The sequence below is a fragment of the Bubalus bubalis genome, chromosome 3, assembly GCF_019923935.1.
Source record: "Bubalus bubalis isolate 160015118507 breed Murrah chromosome 3, NDDB_SH_1, whole genome shotgun sequence".
Taxonomy (NCBI): domain Eukaryota; kingdom Metazoa; phylum Chordata; class Mammalia; order Artiodactyla; family Bovidae; genus Bubalus; species Bubalus bubalis.
Genome location: NC_059159.1, coordinates 14,796,093 through 14,823,175, shown reverse-complemented (window position 1 = coordinate 14,823,175; position 27,083 = coordinate 14,796,093). Strand labels below are relative to the sequence as shown.

The following is a 27,083-nucleotide window of genomic DNA, read 5'->3' as shown; positions in this document are numbered from 1 at the left end:
CCTGGTGGCTCCCCCTGCTGGCCATTACCAGGAGGTGACACGAAGGCATGGGGTTAAGTCCAGGTGTTTGTATTCAGGCTGCATCACATGGTCCCTCAGCCAGGCCTGGACTGCATCCTAAGGACCCACACTGAGTTCCAAGGCTGGCATGACAGTGGCCACTCCGCTCATAGGGGCTGTGCCCGGTGGCTCCGTCTCTGCCTCTTCTAAGTGGCTTGCACTCAGGTGTTACTTCTCTGTTGTTTGTACCAGTGCAGGAGGACGAATGCCACAAACAAGAGCAGCGGCACTATCACGATCGCCATGATCACCATCTGGTTGTTGGGCACGGGCTCTGGGGAGAGAAGGGGGAGAGGTCACAGAAGTCCTCTGGTCCCAGGTGCCAGGCTCCAGAGGGGCCGCTGTCTACCCGTCACCCACCCACCCACCCCTGGGCAGCCTGCTGTCACTCCGCATTGCAGGGATGAGTGGCAAATGGTGTTATCACTGGAGGGAAGGAGGACAGGGTCCAGGCCACCAGCCGGCCTCTGTGACACCATAGGGCACATGGACTCAGATGGTCCCCTTTCCATGCGCTGCCAGAACTCATGGTCTGCGCTGTGGCGTGGTCCAGGCCAAGCCCCTCCCTGGGCAGAGATGAGAGAGTTTCGGCCAAACTCTCTGAAGACAAAGAAGATCCTGGCCATCTAGGGCCAGAGAAGCAGGACTCCAGGGGACCTTAGGGGTCAGACAGGTCAAATTTATCATTGCAGAGAGGGGTCAAGGCCAGAGAGATGAGCTTGACTTGGTTAAGGTCAGCCAGCTCACTCATGACCAAGCAACTAGTCAGCGTCCAAGCTAGGAACTCGCCAGGAGCTCCGGGTAACCCCAGGGATCAAGTGCCATTTCTCCAAGTGCCTCCCCTGAGCTGGCAGAGAGGGGGGCGAAGGCGTTCTCTTCCCCTGAAGGGCTGAAAGCGAATGTCCCCCCTCCTGATCTGTGGGCTCCCCCTCACCTTTAACTTCAAGCCTCTGAGGATCTGAGACTCTGTGGACAAGGCCACCGCCACGAGAGCGCAGGTCCATCTGGGCCTCGCACGAGAAGTTATGGTGGCCGTCTTCCCTGTGAGCTGTGGTGTTGTGGGTGACCACGGCATCTTGGGAGAAGGGTGCTGTCCCCACAAAGGTGTGATTGTACAAGACCTCAGTACCACGGAGCAGGGTGACAGTGAGGCCTTCGAGGGGTGCCACGGTGGGGACCAGGCACTCGATGGTGAACAGTGTCCCTACGGCCACTGAGGTGTGCGACAGCGTCAGCAGCACTTGCTTTGGAGGGTCTGCAGGAAAGCGGAAGGGAGGTCTGCTCAGGATGGGGGTGCAGCTCGGGCAGGCCCCACCCAGCCCAGCCCATCCCCTGTGACCACGGTGTTCTCAGGAAGTGGGCTGGGGCTGGACGGAGGAAGCAGTTCAGGGTGAACGATGTCCTGGGTGGTAGTTTCAGGGACCTGATGACTTCTGCAATGGACAAGAATGGAGGTGCCCTGGTGTCTCCAAAGAAGAGGTTCAGAATCAGTTCAGTCAACTAGAAAGATAAAAGTTTTGGCTGTGTCTCTTTCCTCTCCATAAATTCAATAGAAATTTCAAAAATGAAACAGTTGGGTAGTTTTGTTGAGAGAGACTTAGAAGGGAGTACTCACTGGAATGGGGCCATGAATTGTGAGGGTCTTCAGAGGTGGGGGCAAGAGTCAGAGCTGCCTTGGTTTTCAGGATCAGGGTTAAAACATTGCTCTCCCTTAGATATTAAACTCCATGGTTCCCTGAGTTCCTGTTTTTTTTTTTTTTTTTTTTAAACCCAAGATTTATTTCTCTTGTTGTTCCAGGTCTTAGCTGTGGTATGTGGGATCTAGTTCCCTGACCAGGGATGAAACCTGGGTCCCCTGTCTTGGGAGTGCATAGTCTTAGCCACTGGACCACCAGGACATCTCCCTGGGTTCATTTTTGAACTAGAATACCTAGCCCCCATTACCCCAGGATAATGTGGTAGATTTAGGACATCTTTCTCCTCATTTGTCCACTGATGACAGTTCTGAGCGATACCCTGGGTGCCGAGCTTCCAGGAGAACCCTGGTCTCTCCAGGGTCTCTGTGGCCCATGGGCAGGTGTGTGTGTGTGTGTGATGGTCACACATTTGGAAAGGGCCCTCAGGGGAAGATAAGACCACAACCTTCTCTCCAGGAGGTGAATGGGTTAGTGATGGTTGTGCCAGGCCTCCTGATGGGGTCCCTGCTGCTTGTCATGGGATGCAGGGTATTCTGGTGATGGGGGTGCTCCCCAGTGGGAGGAAACTGTGGAAATGACTTTTAGATTTGTCTAAACCTTGCTTGGATTGTCTGCCTCTGAGCAAATCTCAAAATCCTGGTTGCTGGTAGGGTTCAAGGAGGCCAGGGGAGGGTGTGAGCAGATTCTGAGCCTGTGGCCTGGATCCAGGAGCCCAGGGAGGTGCAGGCCATAGGAGAGTGCCCAGGAGCAGTTACAGAGCAGCTCGTTGTGGGTTTGCAGACACAGGCTCCGGTCCTGGGGAGCAGGGCCCCGTGGGCGACACTCACAGAACACGGTGATGTTGAAAACTTTCATCTCCTCCTTGCCGTCGCAGATGAAACTGCACATGCGCTCCATGTTCTCGGAGATGTTGATGACCTTGAACAACTTCCACTGAGCCTGGCCCTCCAGGAAAGTCTTGTGTAGGGCTGTCTCCAGAACAAGTTTCTTGGGGTCCATACAACTGGCAGTAAGATTAATCACCTGAAACTCTCCAGACCCCACCAACAGGTGCTTTGGCTCCATGGATACCTCGAACTGCTCCTCACCAGAACCTGGAAACCAGAAAACTCTGCTCAGCAGACAGCCCTGCTGCCCTGCCTGGAGGAGCTGCCCATGGTGGGCACTCTGATCAAGGGGTCCCTTCTGCTCCTCTCTCCTTGTGCAGACATTATTGCCTGTGATCTAGACCAAGGGGGCTGCCCTCTAGCTGTCTCCCTGCCCCTGACTGCTCTTCCAGCTTGTCCCCTCCAGGTGAGTCTTCCTCATGCACATCTTCTATCCCCATGGAGATTACATTTGAACTCGCCCCCCAGCCCAAATCACCCCTCCTCTGAAGGCCTCCCTGACCTGGAGGTGGATGGTGTCCCCTCAGGCCCCATGTGCATGAGTTCAGCTCCTCCTGCACTCCTTCACTGTCTTCTGCAAATCCTTGTAGAACACCGGCTGTGTGGCAGGCACCATTCTAGGCTCTGGGGAGCCATCAGAGACGGAAGAAGACCAAGGCTTCCCCTTGTGGAGCTCACACTGCCGCAAGGGACACAGAGTAACAGACAAGGAAACTAACCTGTTTTCAGTTGGTGGGAAGTACCTGGGAAAGGAAATAGGGAGTGGGGTGCAGCTGCCATGTTAATACTGTGCTCAGCACAGGTTTCATGGAAACGGTGACATTTGAGCTAAGGATGAAGGAGATGGGGGGACTTGGCTGGCAGGTGTCTGCTGAGGGCAGAAAACCACCAGCACTAAGACCCTGGGCAGAGAGGAGACCAGGTGGGTCAGAGCCCAGCAAGGAAGAAGGTGAGGAATCTGAACTGATCTCGGCCAGCTAGGCCTGTGCTGTGCCCTGTTTTCCCGCCACACACGCACGCCCCACCTAGCCCTCAGCTGGGGCAAGAGGGAGGCTCCGCAGGGAGAGAGAGAGAGAGCTGCATTTGAATCCCAAGTTTGCCAGCTCTGTGGCCTTGGGCAAAGTGATTGCTCTTTCTGAGCCTCAGTTTGTCCATCTGTCAAATGGGTTAGTAATCCCTTTCCTGCATGGTTGCCATGAAAACACCTGGCAGGTTTTCCAAAACACAGCACTGAGCACATGGAGGCATTCTCCTTCACCATCCCCTGGACTCCCCGGAAGGGGCTTCGTTTGCACTTTGACGGTCAGCAGAAGACAGTGCCCTCCACTGACCTCTGCTGTCCACTGGGCCACCTCTGAAGACCAGCTGGGACGTGCCCTCACCTTCTCTTGAGCCTCAGTCTTCCTTCATTTTCTCATCAGTCTCCACGACCTGCCACATCCACACATCCTGAAGTTATGGGGCCCATTCAACCCAGTGTGTGAAGGCCAGGACCCCAACCTGCTTCTCTGGGGTCATGGGGTCATGGGGAAGCCAGGCTCACACAGCAGCCCACACCCGTGGCGGGTGGCCGCTGTGCTCAAAGCCCTAGCAACTTCAGGACCAGGACCCCCTTCTCCGCATGATACCAGGGGTACAGGTGACATACCCGCTGGCTGGCACGCACCCAGTCTGGACCCCCAGGCTCACCTCGGCAGCAGAGCAGGGCGAGAAAGGCTGCGAGCATTCCCCAGCCACCAAAAGGGGACATCTCGGGTGGCGTCCACAGGTTTGCAGGGAACAGCTGAGGACTGCCTGGAGAGACGTGAAGGGCACTGGTCAGGAAGGGGTGACCTGTAGCGGCAGTCTGGAACTCCAGGCTTTCTATAAGCTGTACTGTATTTCCTCTCATTATATGAGTGGTCTTGGGGAAGCCACATGGAAGGCCAGCTCCCAGGGCCACAGGTCTATAAGAAACTGGGCAGAGGAAGCCAGGAAGCAGCTGATAGGTGGGACATAGCCTAGTCCTCCTAGCACGCTGCCATCGGCGGTGGGGCGAGCACCTGGGGCTCATGTGTGTGTGATGTGTGTGGACGCAGGACAGTCACCGCTACAAGTCCCGAATCTGGGGAGCCCCGAATCCCACAGGATTCATTATTGGGGTCAACCTAGGAGGGAGTTTCCCAGTTGGAAAGAGGGTTTGGGAGGCGAAAGCTGGACATTCTCCTCCTTCCTCTGGCCCCCTCCCCCTTAGATTTCTGGTGAAGCACAGGGTCCCCAGGCACTTGCCTGTCTCTTTTCTTAGCTAAATGTGATTTCATGTTACCAAGACAAGGACGAAGGAAAAGAAAACCAGCATTTCCTGATGCCTACTCTTTGTTAGGGACTAAGTTTAGGTTTTAATACATTGTCTCATTATCACACCAAATCTACCAATTTTGATTGTGCATCTGAGGAAGTTCAGGGCTCAGGTGAATTAAATCACAAAGATATTAGGTGATGGAACTGAGGTGAGAATTTAGGAATGAGGAGTGGTTGGTTGGAGAATTGATGGTTGCCAGGGATTAAAGGGAGGGAGACATGGACTGAAAGAGCAGAGAGGACTTTAGGACGGGGAAGCTGCTCTGTTTGCTACTACAATGGTACATATGTGTCAGCACACAGGTGCCCAAACCCACAGAATGTACACACCAAGACTGAATCGTGATGTCAACCATGGTCTTTGGGTGATAATGACGTGTCAATGCAGGTTCATCAGTCATGAGAAATGGACCACTCTGCTGGGGGATGTTGGTAACAGGAGAGGCTGTGCATGTGTGGGGACAGGAGGTATGTGGCAAGTTTCTACTTCCCCTAAGTTTTGCTGTAAACCTAAAACTGTTTTTTTTTTTTTTTTTTTTTTTTTTTTTAAATGGAGATAGTGGAGGACAGAGGAGCCTGGTATGTTACAGTCCATGGGTTTGAAAAGAGTCGTCACAACTTAGAAACTGAACAACAACAGAAAAATAGCTCAAACACACCGCCTTGGAGGGCAGCCTTCCGGGTCAGGATGCTTGTCAACTATGGATGTTGTTGAAATGCAGGCTTTTAGGATTTTCCTTTTAGGGTTTCCCTGGTGTCCAGTTGTTAAGACTCTTCGCTTCCACACAGAGGGTGAAACTTGGAGCCCTAGTCTTTGATCCCCTAGGAATTAACATTCCATATGTGCATTGCAGAAAATGCAGGCTTTTAAACTCAGTTTTTAGTCGGGTTTATAGGGAGTCATTTGCTCAATCATTCCTAAATTCTCATCTCAGTTTACATTTTTAAAATATTTAAACATAAAACTTGGATCTACATTTTTTATGAGGCACATCTAATGAATAAGAGTGTGGAATGGTTCAAAGTCGAAGAATGGGAAAAGATACACCAGCAAAGCTAACCAAAATAAAACCAGGAAAGGTCTGTTCGTATCAAGCAAAAGGGAATTTTAAGAGAAAAATATTTATTAGGGATAGAGGGAGTACCTAGATTAAAGGATCAGTTCATCTGGAAATTATAAGAGTTCTAAACTTGTAAGCGCTTAGTTTGAAGGAACAACAAAGAGCTAAAACCATCATCATAGCAAGAAATTTTAATACAACATCTCTCTGTTATGAATAATGAAGCAAATGTGAAAAGATGATCAACATCATTAATCATCAGGGAAATGGCAAATCAAAACCACATTGAGATATCACCCACCACTGTCAGAATGGTTATCATCAAAAAAGAGAACAAATAAAAAGCATTGGCAAGGGTGTGGAGAAAAGGGAACACTTTTGTACTGTTGATGGGATTGTAAATTGGTACAACTGCTGTGGAAAAAAGTATGGAGTTGCCTCAAAAATTAAAAATAGAACTGCCGTATGATCTAGCAATTTTACTTCTGGGTATTCTTCTGAAGAAAACAAAAGCACTAATTCGAAGACATATATGCACACAAATGTTCACTATGGCCTCATTTCCAATAGCCAACATGTGGAAGCAAATTAAGTGTTCATCAATGGATGCATAGATAAAGATGTGGTTGTATATCTACACAACAGAATATTATTCAGCCATAAAGAATGAAATCTTGCCATTTTCAACAACTCAGATGGACCTAGAGGGCGTTATACTAATGAATAACAATGAATCAGACAAAGAGAATTACCAAATATGACCTCACGTATATGTGGAATCTGGAAAACAAAACAAACAAAACCAAAACCAGGCTCCTAAATGCAGAGAATGAATGGGTGGTTGCTGGAGACTAAGGGGCTCCAAAATAGATGAATGGGATTAAGAGGTACAAAGCACCAGTTATAAAATAAACCACAGGTATGTAATACAGCATAAGGAATATGGTTAAATAATATTTTGATAACTCTGTATGGAGAGAGGTGGATACTAGACTTACTGTGGCAATAATTTCAAAATGTATGCAAATAACAAACCACTGTGTAGAACATCTGAAGCTTACATAATATTGTACATTATAGGCCAATCTAAAAATTTAAAATAATATATCTAGTAATTCACAAAGAAGAGTATACAGATTCATAGAAACAGAAAGTAGAGCAGTGGATGCCAGGATCTGGGGGCAGGAGGGAATGGTGAGCTGTTTGTTTAATGGGTATAGAGTTTCAGTTTCACAAGCTAAAAATGTTTCAAGATCCACTGTGAAACAATGTGAATGTAAGACAACCAAATATACGTTCAAAAATGGTTAAGTGGTGAAATTTATGTTATGTGTATTTTACCATAATCGAACATTTAATTAATACAATGTTGTAAATCAATTACACTTCAATAAAGTTAAAAATTAAAAGATTATAAATCATTTATGCCAAGAAATATGAAACCAAGTAGATCAAATCTTAGAAAAAGTAGAACTTACCTAACTTAATTGAAGAAGAAATAAAAAGCCTGGATAGTTCTACAACTATTAAAAAAATTACATCCGTAATTTGAAATCTTCCCACAAAGAAAACATCAAATCTAGACAGTGTTACAGAGGTTTAAATAGGGATAATTCTAACTTTACAAAAGCTCTTTCTGAGAATGGAAATAGCAGGAACATGCTCTCTTTCTATGAGGCCTGCTGCTGCTGCTGGGCTGCTAAGTCGCTTCAGTCGTGTCCGACTCTGTGTGACCCCATAGACGGCAGCTCACCAGGCTCCCCCGTCCCTGGGATTCTCCAGGCAAGAACACTGGAGTGGGGTGCCATTTCCTTCTCCAATACATGAAAGTGAAAAGTGAAAGTGAAGTCACTCAGTCGTGTCCGACTCTTAGCGACCCCATGGACTGCAGCCTACCAGGCTCCTCTGTCCATGGGATTTTCCAGGCAAGAGTACTGGAGTGGGGTGCCATTGCCTTCTCCGTCTATGAGGCCAGTTTAACCTAAATACCAAAATGAGACAAATTAGGATGAAACAGAAAAATTAAAATTAAATTATAAAATTATAATTTTATATTTTACATTATATGTTAATTTATATTATAATATACTTTATATATTATATTTATATTATACATATTTTTATATTTATATTTTATATTCACTCATGAATATAAATGAAAAATAAGAAAAATACAAACCTAGCAATGTATTAAAAATATTAGACATCATATCCAAGTTAGGCTTAGCTATGAAAAGTTGGTCGAACAATAGAAGAGAAAGCTATGAATGTCATTTATTATTGTTGGTAATAGTAAACTTTGGTGCTCTATGTCACATTGCTTATGCCCTTCTCTAAAATCAGCTGCATTTGCAATGGATAATTTCCTGCAACCTTAGACTCATCTTATGCTCCAGGGTCCCACCTCAGGTTTATACCATGCTTCTTTTTGCTTTTTTTTCTCAGGCTTCTTCAATGCTTTAGGAGTCACTTAGCTACCTGCTAGTGAAGCCTAGGAGCATCAAGTTTCCTAAACATGAAACCCTCAACCAACAAGAGGCCAAGAACTGGCAAATACAGCTCCAGCCTCGTTCCTTTGGATAGGCGATTCTGGCCAGCATCCTGTAGACCTATCAGAGGTCCCGACAGACTTGAACTTCCTTTGCTTACGCCTGCAGCATCAGTTATGCATCTTCTATTGGCTTTCACTCCTTCCCTGCCCCAGTCTTCCTGTTCCTTATTTCCTGCTTCCTGGCTTCAATAATTAAATAATCTACCTGAACTGAAGTCCTTGTTGCAAGCTCTACTTTTGAAGGAGCCCAGACTAAAAACTTACATTATAGTTTTAAGAAGAAAAAAACATATGATCATCTTAATAGATCTAGGGAAAAAAAAATGATGACATTCAACATTCTTTCATGACAAAAGCTCTCAGCAAGCTAGATGGAAATGTCCTTAATGTGATAAAGGAAAATCAGAGAAAGTTTTCATAGGTACTATTATTTATTTTACATATGTATTATTTTCTTTGATGAGGAAATTTTAGGACATTTCCTTTAAAATCCAGAACCAGACAAGGATGACAACTATCTCTGCTTCTATGTAACATTTTCCCACAGGTCCTAGACAATACAGTAAGACAAGAAAAAGAAATTAAAGGCCTAGGCGTGGGAAAAGAGTAAAACCATCAGTATTTTCATATTATGTGGTTGCCTAAGTAGAAAATCCAAATGAATGATTGATCGGACAAATGATTCAAAATAAGAGATTTTCACAAGAAAATCCAATATCCAAAAAGAAATATCCAAAAACCAACATCCAAAAAGAAATTGCTTTTGTGTATAACAGTAATATACAAAACTGTAATTTAGGACTTTCCTGATGGTCCAGTGGTTAAGACTCTGCACTTCTACTGCAGGGGCCACAGGTTTGATCCTTGGTCAGGGAAGTTCTGCATGCTGCATGGAGTTTCCAGGGGAAAAAAGTAATTTAAAAAGCACACTATGTAGAGTAGCAAAAAGATAGAAATTACATATATATACACAGAAGCAAAAAGATAGCAAAATGTACATAAGACCTATAGTAAGAAAGTTATAAAACACTATTGAAAAACATTAAGTACAATTTAAATAAATGTAGAACCAGCCCATGTTCATGACTAAGAGGTTCAATACTATAATGAGGACAATCCTCTTCCCATAGATTTAATGACATTCCAATGGATCCTAATAAGGGTATCACGGTACACAAAAGATGATTCTGAAAGTTATTATGGAAAGAACAAAAGGACCAAGACACTCCTAGAGAAAAATAAAATGAGGGAATTTGCTGCTAGTTTTAAGACTTACTATAAAATATGATATTAGTATAGATATAGACGGATTAACCAGTGGAACAGCATAAAGTGCCTAGAAATAGATTTGCATGAAACTCACACATCTGATGAAACCAGCCCTGGAGATCACTGAGGGGAAGAAGGGATATAGGTGAATGAAGCTGGATCAAGTGGCTAACTATGCGGAGGAAAAAGATGGGAAACATATCCCTACCTCACGTGGAATGAAGAGATCAATTCTATCTAGTTTAAAGATTCATGTGTAAAAGAACACTTGAAAAACTTTTATAAGAAAATGTGTTTAGTTGCTAAGTCGTGTCCAACTCTGTGACCCTGTGGACTGTAGACCACCAGGCTCCTCTGTCCATGGGATTTCCCAGGCAAGAATACTGGAGTGGGTTGCCATTTCCTACTTCAGGAGACTTTTCTGATCCAGGGGTCAAACCCTCGGCCTCTGCAGCGGCTCTTGCATTGCAGGCAGATTCTTTACTGCTGAGCTACTGGGGAAGCCCATGAGAAAATATAGGACAGTATTTTTATGTCCTTGGGGCAAGGAAAGATTTCCAAAGCAAGACCTCAAGATCACTAATGCTGGAATAAATAACTGATAATTTTGAATATATTAAAGACATGATGAACATTTCAAAGAAAACAAAATGTCTCAACTAATGAAAAGATGCTTTAACTCAATAAGAGCCAGGGAAATTAAAACCACAATGAGGAACCACTTCATATCTACTAGATTGCTGCTGCTGCTGCTAAGTCGCTTCAGTCACGTCCGACTCTGTGCGACCCCATAGACGGCAGCCCACCAGGCTCCCCCGTCCCTGGGATTCTCCAGGCAAGAACACTGGAGTGGGTTGCCACTTCCTTCTCCAGTGCATAAAAGTGAAAAGTGAAAGTGATGTCGCTGAGCCGTGTCCGACTCCTAGCGACCCCATGGACTGCAGCCTACCAGAAGTTAAAAAAGTCGAGAAGACCAATTGTTGGAGAGGCTGTGGGTCAATAGGAACTCGTATATTGCTGGTGAGAGTGTATTTTGGTTCTCTGAGAAATAATCAGGCATTATCTTCTAATGCTAAATAGTGTTATATCCTATAACCCACAATTCCACCCTTAGATACATGCCCTAGACAAATTTTTGTACTAAGAACCAGAAGACCTGGTTTCTGTGTGACCCTGAGTAAGTCACTTTAATCTCTGTGTGCCTCAGTTTTCTCTTCTGTAAAATGGGATTAACCATAGCACATTCCTTATGGGAATGGTGTGTGGATTAAACTAATTAAATGACAATATTTAAAAGTATTTGAAACAGTAGCTGGCACACAAAATATGTTATATAACTATTTCATAAAATGAAAATAAATGGATGTGATGAAGCACTAAATTAAAAGAATCAAGAGAACAATAGAAATAGACTTCGGAAGGGTGGTTATTTATGTCTGGGTGGGAGGTGAGTAGCACAGTAGGTAGATGGAAAATTTAGTGGTAGTTCATCCTTGGGTTGAGTGTTGGGTTCAGGGCTGATCGTTATATTATCTTACTGTACAATGCACATGTATGTTACATATAAGTGTTCATTATGTGTCACATATTAAATTTTACAAAAAGAATACAAAGGGAAAAGAGAAATTCCTACATATCTAGAAAGAAGAGGTTCCTTGAGACTGTGAGCCACAGGATAGGAAAGTCCCTTCTAACCAGGTAAGACTTCATTGAATGGGATTCATCAGGAACCTTGGGTGTGACCCCAAGAGGCTGGGGACTATTCTTGTCTCCTAAACATCAGCTCTGAGCTCAGTCCAGATGACCTGGACCTACGTGGGCCATGGCGGGAAGGCAGCCCCAGGCTTCTAAGTCAGTTGTGTGGTTGACAGAGCAGGGGAGGAAGAGAAAGGACAAAAACAGGAAATAACCACAAAGCAATAGGCTGTTGGACTCAGAGAGATGGCTGGCTGAGCTCCTCATGCAACGACTGACCAGTTGAAGGAAATTCTGCTGCATATCAGCCCCTGTGTTCATGGGGGGCCTGGAAGGGGTGGGTGAGGCCTGGGGAAGGGCAAGAACAAGAACTCAAGTGTTGATTGACAGTCTATCCCAAGCCCTTCCCACTCTGCCAAGAGGGAAGCAGGGAGCATCACCTTACCTGTATCAGCTAACAGGTGCTGCCGTGATGGGGAAAGAGGGTGGCCGGGGTCCACTTCCAGCAGCCGTTGTTCCCTGGGCTGCTGCTGGTTCAACAAGTGTTGCCTGGTTTTTGACTGAATTCCCCTCTCAGAAGTCACGTGCTTTCTGTCCCAAATATGATATCTGACTGTGACTTTCTGTTTATTACCTCTTGTTTTAAACCCCGGTAAATATATACCGGGGCTTCCCAGGTGGCTTATAGGTGAAGAATCCACCTGCCCATGTGGGTGCCAATCCCCGAGTCAGGAAGATCCCCTGGAGAAGGAAATGGCACCCTACTCCAGTATTCTTGCCCGGGAAATCCCATGGACAGAGGAGTCTGGCAAGCTACAGTCCCTTGGCTTGTAAAAGAGTTGGACGTGACTCAGTGACTAAACAACAGCAACAACAAAATATACACTCTGTAAAACTGACCGTTCTAACCATTTTTAGTGTAGGGTTCTGTGGCATTAAACACATTCACATTTTGTGTAACATCCACCACCATTCCTCTCTAGAACCACCATCCCTCACCCTCATCCCAAAGTGAACACCGCCCCTCTCCTTGAAACACTGGCTTTCCCCGCAGCCCTTGGCAACCACTGTTCTCCTTTTGGTTTCTGAGTTTGACGACCTGTGACTGGGCCCTCCTGTGAGTGGAATCAGACGTCATTTGTTCTTTTTCGACTGGTTTATTTCACCTAGCTTGATGACCTCAAGGCTCATTCATGCCATAGCACATTTGTTAGAAGTTCCTTGCTTTTGAAGGCTGAATAGCATCCCCTTGGATGAATACACCCCATTAGGTTTATCTACTTGTTGGTCAGTGGACACTTGGGATGATTCCTCCTGTGGTTCCTGTGAATAACACTTCTGTGGTCATGGGGGTGCAGACAAGTCTTCAAGTTCCCGCTTTCAACTGTTTGAGGCAAATGCCCAGAAGTGGAATTGCTGTAGCCTATGGTAGTTCCATGTTTTCTTTTTTTTTTTTTTTGGCCATGCCTTGGGGCTTGCAAAATATGAATTCCTCAGCCAGGAATTAAACCCGGGTCATGGCGATGGAAGTGCTGAGTATTAACCATTGGACCACCAGGGAATTCCATCTCTGCTATTTCTTTTGATGTGTGTTTTCTGCGCTCCTGGGGCCTTGGATGAATGAGACAGATCCTGGATGAGCCACCCACTGAACCCCTGCAGGAGGCTTGTCAACATCAGGGAACAGGGTCTTCCCTGTATTTGACACGCCCTACTACCCAAAACTACTTACACCTAAGAATGATTATGTTCTCAGATCTTTTCACATCTGCCACTTCACCTAACAATTAAAAAAACCCTCCCCTGGCAGAGTAGCTTTGTACCAAGAGGCAGAGTTTCAGAGCTGGTGCTAGGCAGCCAGCTGGGCTCACCCACAAGCAGAGGTTTTGCTCTCACAGGCCTGCCCCTCAGCGCCTGCCACTGAAAGTCCTGGTTTAGGAAAGACACAAATGAGTATGTGTCTGGGACCAAGACAGGGCTTTCCCGGTGGTTGAGTGGTAGAGAGTCCACCTGCCAATGCAGGAGATGCAGGAGGCTGTGGTTCGATCACTGGGTAGGAAGATCCCCCAGAGGAGGGAATGGCAATCCAGTCCAGTATTCTTGGCTGGAGAACCCCATGGACAGAGGAGCCTGGCAGGCTACAGTCCCTGGGGTTGCAAAGAGTCAGACACGAGTGAGCATGCATGCATGCGTGCAAGAGACCAAGACAGTGGAGGCCACAGTTGCTGAAGTCCTGCTGGCTTTGAAGTGATCTCTCCTGGTACATTTGTGCCTTGATTTCTTCGTAGAAGTTCTTTTGAAACCTTCCTCTCACAATGCTGGTCAAATGTTGGGGTGGGGGCATCAGGATCCAAGGCTTTGAGGGGCCCACGGGATTTTAGTTTTAAACACAAATCAGGGCTCGTGTGTCATTGACCTTTTCCCCTCCTCCACTCCCCCTCTCCTCCTCGACCCATTTTGTGACTTTTGAGCAAATCGCTTTTTGGGTCCGTTTATTTCCTTCTCTTCTCTGCTAAGCTTCTTGTGCCTTCCCCTTTGAACCACCAAGAGCAGGTTCAATAAATGTTAATTAGATTTAAGCTAATGGCTAGGTTTTATGAGACACGTGTGTGCATGCTAAGTCGCTTCAGTCATGTCTGATTCTGCAAGCCAATGAACCGTAGCCTGCCAGGCTTCTCTGTCCATGGGGTTTTCCAGGCAAGAATACTGGAGTGGGGTGCCACTTCCTACTCCAGGGGATCTTCCAACCCAGGAATTGACATGAACTCAGGTCTCCTGCATTGCCAGTGGATTCTTTGTGTGTGTGTGTGTATATATAAAATTCAATGTACTGTACACCTGAAACTAACACAATACTATATAAATTAACTATACTTAAAATTTTTAGAAAAATTTTAAAAAGTCAGTTAGATACTACCGTTTATGGGTTTTAACTATCAGAGTATGTGTCCAGGGTCAGAGGTGACAGTCACAGAGTCTGGGTCCAGGGGCAGCGGTGGGACCTTGTCAGGCGAGTTCTGGGGCTTGACCCTGACCGCCCTTTCTCCAACTTCTGTGCAAGCTTTGTAGCTGTAAGGATGCCACCCAGCCACAATCAGAAATGTGTCACAACAACAGAGAACCGCCTCAGTTCATTTGTCAGTGGATAAAAGGGCCACTGACATGCCCTAACCTAACTTCAAGAGAGGATGGGACTGCTGACTTCCTGGGTTTCCAGAAGAGGGAAACAAAATCTGCTGAAAAGATAACATCATCTCCACCACCGCAAACACCATTCCTTCTTTATTCCCGTTAATGAAAGGCAATAGTTGGGAGATAAGGGCACATCCTCGTTGGGAGAATCTCCTGTGAGTATATGAAAGGCCTCTGAATGGCATTGCAGTGAACGGGGAATCTTTATTTGATTCAGCATTTCCTGAACATATCTGGACGCTGAGCCTGTTTTTCTGAGTTTCACCTCCCTTGGAACTCATATTCTGAGGCGTGAACTTTGGGAAACGGTCCTGTGGCTCTTGGTTCTCTTATCTGTACCAGCTGCCTCTCAGTCCATGGCAAGAGGTGACACTGGGGAATCCTGCAGAATGAACGGCCACTCCACCCCCGCCCCACGGTGAACCCGTGAACCCTTCTTCCTGGTGCCTCCCACCCTGCTTCCTCTGTCACACTCCTTTTTCTAGGAACTCATCACAGGGAGGGGTGGCCCTCAGGCTTGATTTGGAAGGGACCCGAGCCCAAACTCTGACCCAAAGGAGACTTCCCCTTAGTATGATCAGGGTGAGGCCCTTCCCCTCTGTTGGGTTCCTCTGCAGACCGCACCCGCTCCCTTGCAGCCCTCCTCTGGCCCGGCTGGGCGGGTCAAGCTGTTAGCAGTCCTTTTCCCTCCCAGAGCCGGGATCTGCCGTTGGGGACCCTGCACCCCCGCTTCCAGCTTAGACCCTTATTCCGCATCATGTGACAGACATCTCTGCCCCCACCAGCTCCTCCCATGTCTCTCCAGGCCAAACTCCTGTGTCTTCAAATGTCAGTGAGTTTCCAGCCCCTCACGGCCCTGCCCCCCACCTCTGGCCCTGTCATTAATGCCATCATCTTTGTTTGGGCTCAGCATTCCAGTTTCTGGTAACTTTTGGAATCTTGACTGGGTCATGAATCATCTTGGTGACTGGTCACTCTTTCCAGCTCTGCAATGCCTGCAGATACACTTCCCTGGTGGCTCAGGTGGTAAAGAATCCTCTTGCAATGTGGGAGACCTGAGTTTGACCCCTGGGTCAGGAAGATCCCCTGGAGAAGGGCCTGGCAACCCACTCCAGTATTCTTGCCTAGAGAATCTCATGGACAGAGGAGCCCAGTGGGCTGCAGTCCCTGGGGTTGCAAAGAGTTGGACATGACTGGAGTGACTTAGCACGGCAGAGGCAGACAGACTCACAAGCCTGTATTTCTACGGCTTCATCCAAGTCACTGAGCCGGACTGGGGAAGGGAAGGTGGATTTGGAGGTTCAGGGAGGAGGGGGCGGGAAGGGTACTTACTGGGCTTACCTGCCAACCCGCTCAGAGGCCAAGTTTAAATACTCAGCTGCTGTCTTGCCGGCTCTGCCCTTCCTGCGTCTGGAAACGGCGCCCAGGAACCCCTGGTGTTTTCCATACGGTCTCCCAGGGGCTCCCATGTTCTCGCCAGCCCTGTTCGTCTGCTCACAGTTCATTGGCCCAGACACAGGGTCATGATGTGATTTTCTGCCTTGGCAAAGGGTCTGGTTTGTTTCTCACTGAAGAAAGGATGTTAAGTGTTCTTTAATATTTATTTATTTGGCTGCACCTGGTCTGAGTTGTGGCATACAGTATCTTTGGGCTTTGTTGCAGCACGTGGGATCTAATTCCCTGACCAGGGATCAAACCTGGGCCCCCTGTGTTGGGAGCGTAGAGTCTTGTTTGCTGGATCACCAGGCAAGTCCTGTTAAGTGCTCTTAATCTTGAGGAAATACTGGTCTGCCATGGGAGAGAACTGAGGCCAGCCAGCCACCAGGGCACAGATATCCCAGCCCAGTGCCTGCCTGGCCCCGGGAGACAGACAAGCAGGCGGGGTTAACTGTGATTTTTTTTTTTTGTTATTATCTCCTGAAGCTATGGAACAGTGACAGACTTTATTTTCTTGGGCTCCAAAATCACTGCAGATGGTGACTGCAGCCATGAAATTAAAAGATGCTTACTCCTTGGAAGAAAAGCTATGACCAACCTAGACAGCATATTAAAAAGCAGAGACATTACTTTGCTGACAAAGGTCTGTCTAGTCAAGGCTATGGTTTTTCCAGTGGTCATGTATGGATGTGAGAGTTGGACTATAAAGAAAGCTGAGCACTGAAGAACTGATGCGTTTGTACTGTGGTGTTGGAGAAGACTCTTGAGAGTCCCTTGGACTGCAAGGAGATCCAACCAGTCCATTCTAAAGGAAATCAGTCCTGCATATTCATTGGAAGGGCTGATGCTGAAGCTGAAACTCCAATACTCTGACCACCTGATGTGAAGGGCTGACTCACTGGAAAAGACCCTGATGCTGGGAAAGATTGAGGGCAGGAGGAGAAGGGGACGACAGAGGATGAGATGGTTGGGTGGCATCACCGACTCAATGGACATGAATTTGAGCAAGCTCCGGGAGTTGATTATGGGCAGGGAAGTCTGGCATGCTGCAGTCTGTGGGGTCACAGAGTTGGACACGACTGAGCGACTGAACCAAATCTGAAGCTAAGGCATGTGTCTAGCACACAGGACAGATGGGCCTAATACAGAAAGATAGTACAAACAAGTGTGTTCACTGATGGAATACAATTGGGTATATCTGCACATACATCTAATAACTTTGGGGGAAAAAAAGCCCATGGCCCTGGCCTGACCACCTGTTGGCCTCTCCCTGTTCTCAGAGGCGGGTGAGCGTGCTACCAGCCACCTCCCTCCCTGGCCTGGACCAGTCCCAGATATGACCGCAGCCCGGGCTCAACAGCTTCGTGGGGAATCTGAGAGCCGCATCAAGTGACAGACGGCAGCAAGCAGGTGCCAAGTGATGCCATCTAAACATCTCATCCTGTCATCCCCATCTCCTCCTGCCCTGCAGCTCCTCCTGCTCCCTTGGACTTGGCTGCATCCAAGGACCCGTGCTTCAGAGAGAGGGAGCGTCCATGGCTCTCAGGGATGCCCCCTGTGTCCGCTGGGCGGGGGTAGGGGTGGGAAGTGGGAGGATGGGGTGCTGGTTGGCCGAGTGGAAGGAGCCAGTCTCCAGGCAGAGCCCTTGCTAAGCTGTCCAGGGGCTGGCGGGCCCTTGGGATCCTCCAGTGAATGACCCCTTCCTGGTGGTACAAGAGAAAGCAGAGCATCCTCGGATGTCACCAGAGGGGATGTGGCCTGAGGGGTGAAAGCATGTTAGCAGGATCCTAAAGTCCAACCAGGCTGGCCACTGAGCTCATGCCTTGGCATGTGGGCAGATATCTTACGTGCTTCCGACACATGCAGGTCGTGTCTTTCCCACTGCTGTTTTGGCTGAGTTATCTCCCTGACGTTTCTCCCCTGTGGATTTCCTGGACCAACCCTTGCCCCAACCCCTGCCTCACCACAAGGCATGTGGGTCCTAATCTGGCCACCTTCCTGGAATTCAGCCTGAACCAGTACTTTCGGGGAAACTTTCTGCAGTGTTTCAAGGAAGCTCTGCCCACAGAAACTAAGGAGGGGATTTCCCTGGCGGCCCAGTGGTTCAGTTCAGTTCAGTCGCTCAGTCGCATCCGACTCTGCGACCCCATGAATTGCAGCACGCCAGGCCTCCCTGTCCATCACCAACTTCCGGAGTTCACTCAAACTCAGGTCCCTCGAGTCAGTGATGCCATCCAGCCATCTCATCTTCTGTCGTCCCCTTCTCCTCCTGCCCTCAATCCCTCCCAGCATCAGAGTCTTTTTCAATGAGTCAACTCTTCGCATGAGGTGGCCAAAGTACTGGAGTTTCAGCTTTAGCATCATTCCCTCCAAAGAAATCCCAGGACCGATCCCAGTGGTTAGGACTTTCCAATGCAGGGGGTGTGGGTTCAATCCCTGGACGAGGAGGTCCTAGGATTCCCACATGCCTTGCGGCCAAAAAAACCAAAACATAAAACAGAAGCAATACTGTATCAAATTCAATACACGACTTTCTTTAAAAATGGTCCATATTAAAAAATATAAAGAAACTAAGGAGGACTCTCCAGCCCGGGGACCCTGCCATGAACAACATCACGTAAACACACCCCTCCTGCCAGTCTTCCCACCCACTGAGCCCACTGCTCCCTCACCAGCCAGACACCTACCCAGGAAGACGGCTCAGAACGACCCCCTGGTCTGAGAGTGGTGGTCAAGTCTTGAAGGAAATGGAGCTGACTTCCAAATCTAAAACTGCCTTTATTTGTGGTTGGCTCAGCGTAAGGTGCCATCATTGATCAGCAGAGTTATAAAACTGTACAGGAGGTACAAAAATAGGCTGTTTAACTTAGATAATTACCCTCACATCATCAACCTTTAAAAATACACGTAAAAATTGTACAATCTGGCAGTTTATAAAATATAAAGCTAAAAAGAGGATTTTTAGGTTCCACAAAGAGGATTGTATCACACGATTAACACATACCCAGGAAACAATTAACCATCCACAGAGAAGACACAATGGCACAGAATTAAAAAAACAAAACAAAAAACTCACTTAAAAATGAACATTTTTACCCTGACCAAATTATTCACCCTTTAATGACAAAACTGCTGTAAGGCGTCCATCCCGTGGAAGGCCACAGTACGGCTTTTCCAGTTTTAAAATGGTCAGGGGCTCGTCCAAAGCAATCCGACGTGCGTTAAGCAAGTGCAGCTGTCGCTGGACGCACCTCAGCGTGACGATTAAATAAATATAAATAGGTTCAATAAATAGGTCGTTGCAAAAAGAACACTACACAAAGTTAGCATCTGAGAATGTGGCAGAATCGACTGGTAATGCTTTCTAGGTCAGTGGGGACGCCCCCGTCCCAGCTTCCGGGACACTGAAAAGGAATACTGTGCCTGCCGGACACTCGAGAACAGGGGGTGAGGCGAGCGGGTGGGGACTTCGGCTGAAGTGTTGGTTAAGGCTGCTCCAGTGGGGAGGCTCACTGCGGATGCTGTCTTTGCGGTTTTCCAATGAACACAGAGAGGATTTAAGTCCTGATACAAGAATTGGAAGCAGTTACTCGTGGCAAATCACTGATTCACAGAGAAAACCAAATATACAAAGAGTAGACTCTTTGGTTTAAAAGATAATGGTCTAAAAAAAACCCAAAGAATGATAACGGTCCAACCCTGGAAGGTGGAATTCTGGCTCATCTGTACAGGACACCTGGAGACTTACTTCCAGGCAAGCTCAGTGTGCAAGCGATACACAAATGAGAACAGCCCCAGGAAACCCAAGCCTGGCCCCGGGCCAACTTTGGAGAAAGGTGCGTCCAAGAGGAGAAAGCCCTACAACCCAAAGGACCCCCCTCATCTTTGACGTCAGACCAGCCACCAGTTCATCTTTTTCACTGCGGTGATAAACGAATGGCATTCACACAAAACCTCACCCAAAGGATCAGTCAACTGAAGAAACTACTCCAGGATGGTGAAGGGTGGCCAAGGAAAAGAAACACTGGGAAGTATGAAGAAGAGGGATTTCAGAAGGTGAACGATCGGAGAGAAAGCTCAAGAGAAGAGAAAGAGGCTCCTTTCAGGTGTGCTGTGCGCTGTCCCCCAGCCCTTCCACAGAAGGCTGTGGAAACAGAACCAGCCCACCTCCCTGGATGACCTCAAGGCTGAGGATCCGATAAACAGAGACACACAGTGAGAACAGTCCCGGGAAAGCCAAGCCTGGCCATGGTTCAACTTCGGAGAAGAGAGCATCCAAGAGGAGAAAACTCTACGACCCAAAGGCCCCCCTCACATCTTCGATGTCAGACCAGACTCCAGTTCTTCTCTTTCACTGTGGTGATAAATGAATGGCATTCACACAAAACCTCACTCAAAGGATCAGGGTGAGCTCTGATAAGGAACTTTCTTCTCAAGTTGGCAGGAAGGAAGCTCTTAACTGGGCCTGCTAACCGGTGGATCTCCCACTGAAAGATGTGTAAGGGGTGGGAATGATGTCTCCCTGGGGAGAGTCGACAAGGACTACTGCACTGAGAAAGGGGGAGATGGGAGAGGAACTTGGTGCCCAGGTGGCATGCATGAGACATCAGGTGCTTTAGTGACGTCATGTAACACCTGAGATTGCCAAGCGTGCAGATGCTCTGGTGCCCGTGACAGGTGGAGCTCTTTAAAAACTGAAGTTAAGAGGACTCAAGAAGCAGCATGAGGATTCTGGCAGGTGTGCCAAGGACAGATCAACACAAGGTTCAATACAAGATTTAAAGAGACGATGGTGTCCTTGGGATTCCTAACAGATGTGACTAAATTCTGTCTTAAAGATGAGACAGGACTTCCCTGGTAGTCCAGTGGATAAGAACCTGTCTGCCAATGCAGGGGACACGGGTTTGACTCCTGGTCTGAGGAAGTTTCCATATGCCTCGGGGCAACCAACTGAAGCACACTGAAGCCTGTACACCCTACGGCCCATGATCTGCAAGAAGAAAAGCCACCTCGATGAGAAGCTGGTGACCTCAACTAGAGTAGCCCCTGCTTGCCACAAGTACAGAAAGTCCATGTGCAGCAGCGAAGACCCAGCACAGCCAAAAATAAATTAAAAAAAAAAAGATAAAGATGGTGTACTTGTGAAAATTCAGCCTTCCAGGAATTGTACGAAAGATCAGATCAACAGCTCAGCTGTGACAGGACGTGGCCGACTGCAGAACCCTCTTTTCATGAAAGAACATCTTCCTGCCCCAAACAACAGGAAACCAGAATTCTAGAGACGAGGACAAACCAAATAGTGCCCGAGGTGTCATCATGATGGGCACCCACACAAGACCTCTACAGGCCACTTGGGAGGACTGACGGGTGCCTGGGTTCCCAAAGGTGACGGGGAGAACATGAACAGAAGGCGATCTGCTGGGTGCCAACCCCAGACGCACGCCCTTCCCCACCACTCCCTGTCCGGTCTCTACCACTGGCTTGTGTGAAAGCTGAGGTTTGGCCTGTTGTGTTCACCTGTCTCTGGCACCCAATATCCTGTCCAGCACATGTAGAAGCGCTCAAATAAAATACAGTGAATAAACGAGTTTGAGACAGTTGGATGGTTAAAAACTAGTACCACAAGCAGAAAAGGCAGTTTAAAAAAAAAAAAAAAAAGCTGTCCTGGAGGCAAGAGGGGCCAAAACAGAGAGATGACACAAACCCTGGGGTGTTGGGAATGACCTGGCTACTCCCCGGAGAGAGCATTCAGCAGAGACAAAGACGAGGCAGCTGACCCCCCACCCCCGCCCCCAGCAGCGCGGGAAGCTGACAGTCCTTTAAATCACTCGTGGCACTTTCTCCTTCACCTCGAACTGTCTCATCATCTGCCCTGGCGGCAAAGCGACCTGCAGAGCGGCATGAGGACAGCCGGGGAAGCGGCTGGCCCAGGAGCATCAGAGCTGGGAGAAGAAGATGGTGGTTTTCCGTGTTCCTGAAAAACAGACAGCATGGTACAAGACCTGATGCTGACCGAGGATGCCAGGTCCCCAGGTCTAAACGAGGTAACTGATGAGGTTTAAAGATGTAGGATAATTTTAAAAGAAAGACAGACAGAGAGAGAAGATGACTTTAGGCAGACCGAAAGGAAGGGAGTTAAATTCACTGAAGGCAGAATGAGTGTATTGGTGACGCTCTGGTTCAAATCCACTGCCAGAAAACATCTTGCGAGGAGAAGAAACAGCGATTTCTCTCTGTCAGTTAGAGAAACTTGATAGTAACGTTCTTCCTCCTGAGCAGAGTCTCTTGAGTTCACCAGGACCGAACTGCAGTGATCCCTGCACCTGGCTAGAGAAGGTACTCAGAAAATGCTTCCTCACCTGTATCCTGACTGCATTAAACTTCTAAGGGCTTTCGGCAGAGAAAAGACAGAAAATTTTGACTAAAACTAATGTTAAACATTGTATCAATTTTGGGGGGAAAAACCCATGGTACTGACATAATTTAGAGAGCATGATTTTGAGGGTGTGTCATACACGTGCACAGTGTCGCCACGATATTTCACTCTTCCGCATTAGAGAACCAGGGGCTACCCTACAAAATAGAAGGTATATTATTCTGTTTCTTGCATTGCTTCTTCATGAGTAAGCTTCAAGTTCAGTTTAGCTCACACTAATGTAGCATTCTACGGTATGATCAAAATAAAAAGTTATTAAAATCTGCCAAGAGAAACATAAAAGCCTGCCCACAAAGTGTGTGGTGACCCTGGCCTCGGCCCTCAGCCCCCTGGCCCGTCCTGCTGGCCCCAGGGACAGAGTGGCCTCACCGCCTGCCTGCTGGCCAGGACTCCCCTGGTGGGCCCTGAATGTCCCCTCTGGCCTGTCCCTGCCCGGGTCTGAGCTTCTACCCCTCGTGGCCAGGGGACTTATCCCCTCTTGCTTCCAGATGCTCCTAAATAACCCCGAGTGCCCAAGGCACAGACCCACCGAAGGCCACTATTCAGGCCACTGATGCCTGGGGCCACGGCATCCTCTCGGTGTCTGTGAGACCTGCAGACACAGCCTTGCCTTTCAGAGTGTTGGGCTGGCCTGTCCCCTCACCGCACCCCTACGCTCAAGGTTCTCGCTGCCCCAGAGGAAACGCTGGTCACAGTGACCTGGGAGCCTGCGGGTGCATAGAGTCTCTGATCCCCAGGGACAACACGCTCTGAAGGCCCTCCCCCTCCCAGGGACCCTCTCCTCCAGGGCCCTGCTCCTAGCAGAGGCCACACCTAGCAGCTCGGCCTAGATGGTCCAAGAGAGGAGCACTCCTGGACCCATCACGCGGGCAACACGGAGAGGTCCCTTGTCTCTTTTCCTTAAAGGCCTACAGGCTGGCATCAGACAGGGAGTTTTAAAAGAAATGCGAGTCTGAAGCGAGTATATCCAGGAGAAGACGGACGGCACTCCTCTCTGCCTCTGGGACCGGTCCTCCTTTGCAGACATCCCCCAATGGTCCAACTTTCATGACCAGTGTCTTCCCAGCTCCTCCGCAGGTTGGGGGGGTGGGGGGAATCACCTTTCCCTCTGCCCGGGGTTGGCATCCTCCCCTGCTGGCTGCAGAGTGGGCAGCTCAAGGCACTTGGCTTCCGGGCCTGGTCTCCCTGCTCGGCCGGGAGGCACCGGGCTGCGGCTCGTAGAGACCAGGCCCTCAGTCCCAGCGAGGCCACCAGCGTGGAGGCCGCCCGGCTCAGAGGGCGTCTGCAGTCACAGGGGGCTGGGGCTCGGGGGGCTCGTGGTAGTAGGGCTGGAAGGGCCTCTCGTGGCGGCACAGCTCCATGGCGCGGTAGGTGTGCAAGAGGAGGTGGGGGAAGCGGGAGGTAAAGTAGCGCACGAAGTCGTCAGGGAGGGCGCCCAGCGTCTCCTGCACCTCCTCGGGCAGCTCCCGGTAGTGGTGCTTCTGCAGACGGGCGGACACAGACACATGGTCAGCAGAGAGGAGCCCGTGGGACCCGGGCCAGACCCGCTCGAGGAACACAGACTGTGAAGCTTGCTAAAGGGACCACCCATCCACTCCCCAGTCTCTTCCCCTTCTTTGGGGGAGGCCTTTGAGGCTGGTGTGGGGAGACTAGGGAGGGGCAGTCAGGTGCAGAAAGGGCCCCCATAGAGGGACTTCATCAAGTGCTGTCCAGGCAGGGAGAGGGCACCGTGCAAGCCAGTGAAGGATGTGGTGACTGAGCCCGCTTCCCAGAGCACAGCTCCCTGCCCCAGCATCCCTGAAGAGAAGGCTCATCCAGGGGAAGGAACAGCTGCTAATGTGTCCAGTGCAGCCACGGCCGCCCAGCCTCTGTGAGTTCCTCACTCCAGAGTGGCCGGAGCACCCATGGGGAAGGGATACGAGGAGGGGGCTGTGCAGTGGCCCTGCCCAGCCCCACTGTGTGCCCTCGGCCCTCACCTTATTCCTCATGGCTCGGAGGAGATCTCGGACCGAACTGCCTTTATAGGTTCTGAATTTCCGCAGATCTAGAAAAAAAAAGAAGGGAGGCAATGTAACAAACCCACCAGATTCCAAAAGAAAACAGTTTCTGGGGCTCCTGGAGATGAAGCAATCTTAGGACAGAAACACGACCTAACTCCATCCTCATCGCAGATTTTCCCAATCTGAACCCGGTGTGGGGCGGCAGCGTTAGCCTGAATTCTGCCTCCCAGTCACGCCCGCAGTCAGAGACGGCCGCTGAGAGCGCCATGCATGTCACAAACCTGTCACTCTGAGAGACAAAGGGGGACACGCACCAGAGCAGTGGGGTGACCAGCTATCCAGACCACAGGAAGCCTCGGCCCCAGAAGTGGTATTGGAGCCCCAAGCGGCCTGGAGTTGTCGCTCCCACGCCTGCTTCTCAGAAGCGTTCACGAGAACCGCCTCTGCCCACAGGTGCCCGGGGAGCCTCGCGGTCACCTGTCTGCAGGGGAACGGTGATGTTCTCCCGCCAGTCCATCTTCACCACGGCCCGCCCGCCACGCTCCAGCTGCTTCACTATCGGGCCGTCCAGGGCCTCCTTCTCTATCCGGTCACTCACGTCCTGGGAGGGAGACAGGGCACCGGGGGACGGTCAGTGTAGAGGCGCCAAGGGCCAAGGATGGCCCGGCCACCCCTGCTTGAGCCGGGCAGCGAGGGTCCTGCCTGCTCCCCGGGAGCAGCCCCACCTGCCACTTGCTGAGGAGAGAGCCCCCGGCTCCACCACAGACGCGCGCCGTCCACAGACCCGCAGCACCTCGCCTGCCTGTCACCACACTACGTGCCACACAGGGCCACGTGTGCAATCTGTATTCACTGATGAACCAAGAAAAAGGTTCACTTGGATTGACACGCTGTGACTTCTGTGTGCCCACACACACAAAGCCATGACTGATGGGGGGAGGTTTATCATTCTTCAATCAAACAATTAGAAAAAAACAGGAAGCCAAGACTTCTTTCAGAGGAGAAAAGCCAGTGACAAGAGCATCGGGTCTAAAGGCCCCAGCTATGGACCCAAATCCTGCTCTGTGTTTGCGGGGTGCACCTGACCACGGGCCTCTCGGAGTCCGCATCAGTGAGACAGGTCCACCGAGAAGCCTTGTGGGGAGCACAGCCTTCATCTTTGACGAAGATAGAATCAGACCGGCTGACTGTCTAACTTGCAGTTGCAAAAGGAAAGCCTTGGGGGGAACTGATGGTCAACTTGGGTACATGGGGGGCTTCCCTGGTGGCTCAGTGGTAAATAATCCTGTAATGCAGGAGATGCAGGAAACAGGGGTTTGATCCCTGGGTCGGGAAGATCCGCTGGAGGGGGGCATGGCAACCCACTCGCGCATTCTTGCCTAAAGAATCCCATGGAGAGAGGAGCGTGGTGGGCTTCAGTCCATAGGGTCGCAGAGTCGGACACGACCAAAGCAACTAAGCATGCGCTTGAGTACATGGGGGCACCTGGAGCTGAACCTCAGAGATGGCACAGCTTCTGATACGGACGGAAGCCTGTATGTTCACAAGACATGCGACTGGAGATACTAAGAACTTACATCTCAACCCGGGGTGTGGTGAAGTTCCCTTTGCATGAGCTTTATTCCTGCTCTACATCTTATCATCAGCCAAGTGACCTGGCTAATCTGGAGGTCCCTTGAAGACGTCTGCCCTCAGACATAATGTCACTGCATTCTTAGACTACAGTGTGATGTAGACATAAACACTTATGTGCACTGGGAAACCGAAGTGCGACTCGCTTTACTGCAGTATTTGGCTCATCGCCAGGGTCTGGAGCCGGGCCTGCAGTACCCCTAGGTCTGCCTGCACGAAGAAAATATACTGAGGTGCCAACTGTGGTTCTCTTTCGGTTGTGGGATTATGGGTCATTTGTTTCATTCTTCGCTCTTTGCTATAGTTTCTAGAAAGAAACGGGCAAAGTTAAATGAATATTTTTGATGAAGAAAACAAACATCTCCACCTGGAAGAACTGGAGCTGCTTTTCCAGGCTCCAGAAGAAAGGGTGTTTCAGCACATGCTTCGCTGACGGGCGCTTCTGGGGGTCCATGGCGATCATCTTCTCTATTAACTCCCGGGCAATGACGTCCTCTGCAGAGGAGGAAAACAGACACACAGCTCGTTATGACCAGCCTCAAGCTGCAAGCAAATAAATACCCAAACCTTAACAGTCTGCATCCCTGTGACTCAAGGTTCTGCTGACAAGTGAAAATCACTCAGTCGTGTCTGACTCTTTGCAACCCCATGGACTATACAGTCCATGGAATTCTCCAGGCTAGAAAACTGGAGTGGGTAGCCTTTCCCTTCTCCAGGGGATCTTCTCAACCCAGGGAAAGAGCCCAGGTCTCCCGCATTGCAGGCAGATTCTTTACAAGCTGAGCCACAAGGGAAGCCCAAGGATGCTGGAGAAGGTACCCTATCC

General features: G+C 49.1%; 2 protein-coding genes across 5 annotated transcripts in view; both read right to left on the bottom strand.

Annotated features, from left to right (window-relative positions):
• LOC102404129 (intercellular adhesion molecule 2) overlaps positions 1–18,987 on the bottom strand; it is a 35,368-nt gene extending 16,381 nt beyond the window's left edge. For 2 of the 3 annotated variants that reach the window (XM_044938763.2, XM_045164778.1), the window contains exons 1-6: positions 16,094–16,753; positions 12,006–12,151; positions 4,334–4,438; positions 2,585–2,851; positions 995–1,315; positions 250–334 (exon numbers count right to left, since the gene is read on the bottom strand). In XM_044938763.2, coding sequence (XP_044794698.2) covers positions 250–334; positions 995–1,315; positions 2,585–2,851; positions 4,334–4,438; positions 12,006–12,151; positions 16,094–16,257 — 1,088 coding nt within the window. In that variant the 5' untranslated portion in view covers positions 16,258–16,753. Of the gene's footprint in view, positions 1–249; positions 335–994; positions 1,316–2,584; positions 2,852–4,333; positions 4,439–12,005; positions 12,152–16,093; positions 16,754–18,876 lie in introns of those variants that run through there. The other variant, XM_025279833.3, reaches the window with a different exon arrangement.
• Positions 18,948–27,083, bottom strand: part of ERN1 (endoplasmic reticulum to nucleus signaling 1) — an 83,005-nt gene continuing 74,869 nt past the window's right edge. Inside the window, exons 19-22 of one of the 2 annotated variants that reach the window (XM_025279831.3) lie at positions 26,625–26,752; positions 25,103–25,226; positions 24,602–24,669; positions 18,948–24,106 (exon numbers count right to left, since the gene is read on the bottom strand). In XM_025279831.3, the coding sequence (XP_025135616.1) occupies positions 23,897–24,106; positions 24,602–24,669; positions 25,103–25,226; positions 26,625–26,752 (530 nt within the window). In that variant the 3' untranslated portion in view covers positions 18,948–23,896. The remainder of the gene's footprint in view (positions 24,107–24,601; positions 24,670–25,102; positions 25,227–26,624; positions 26,753–27,083) is intronic. The other variant, XM_025279832.3, reaches the window with a different exon arrangement.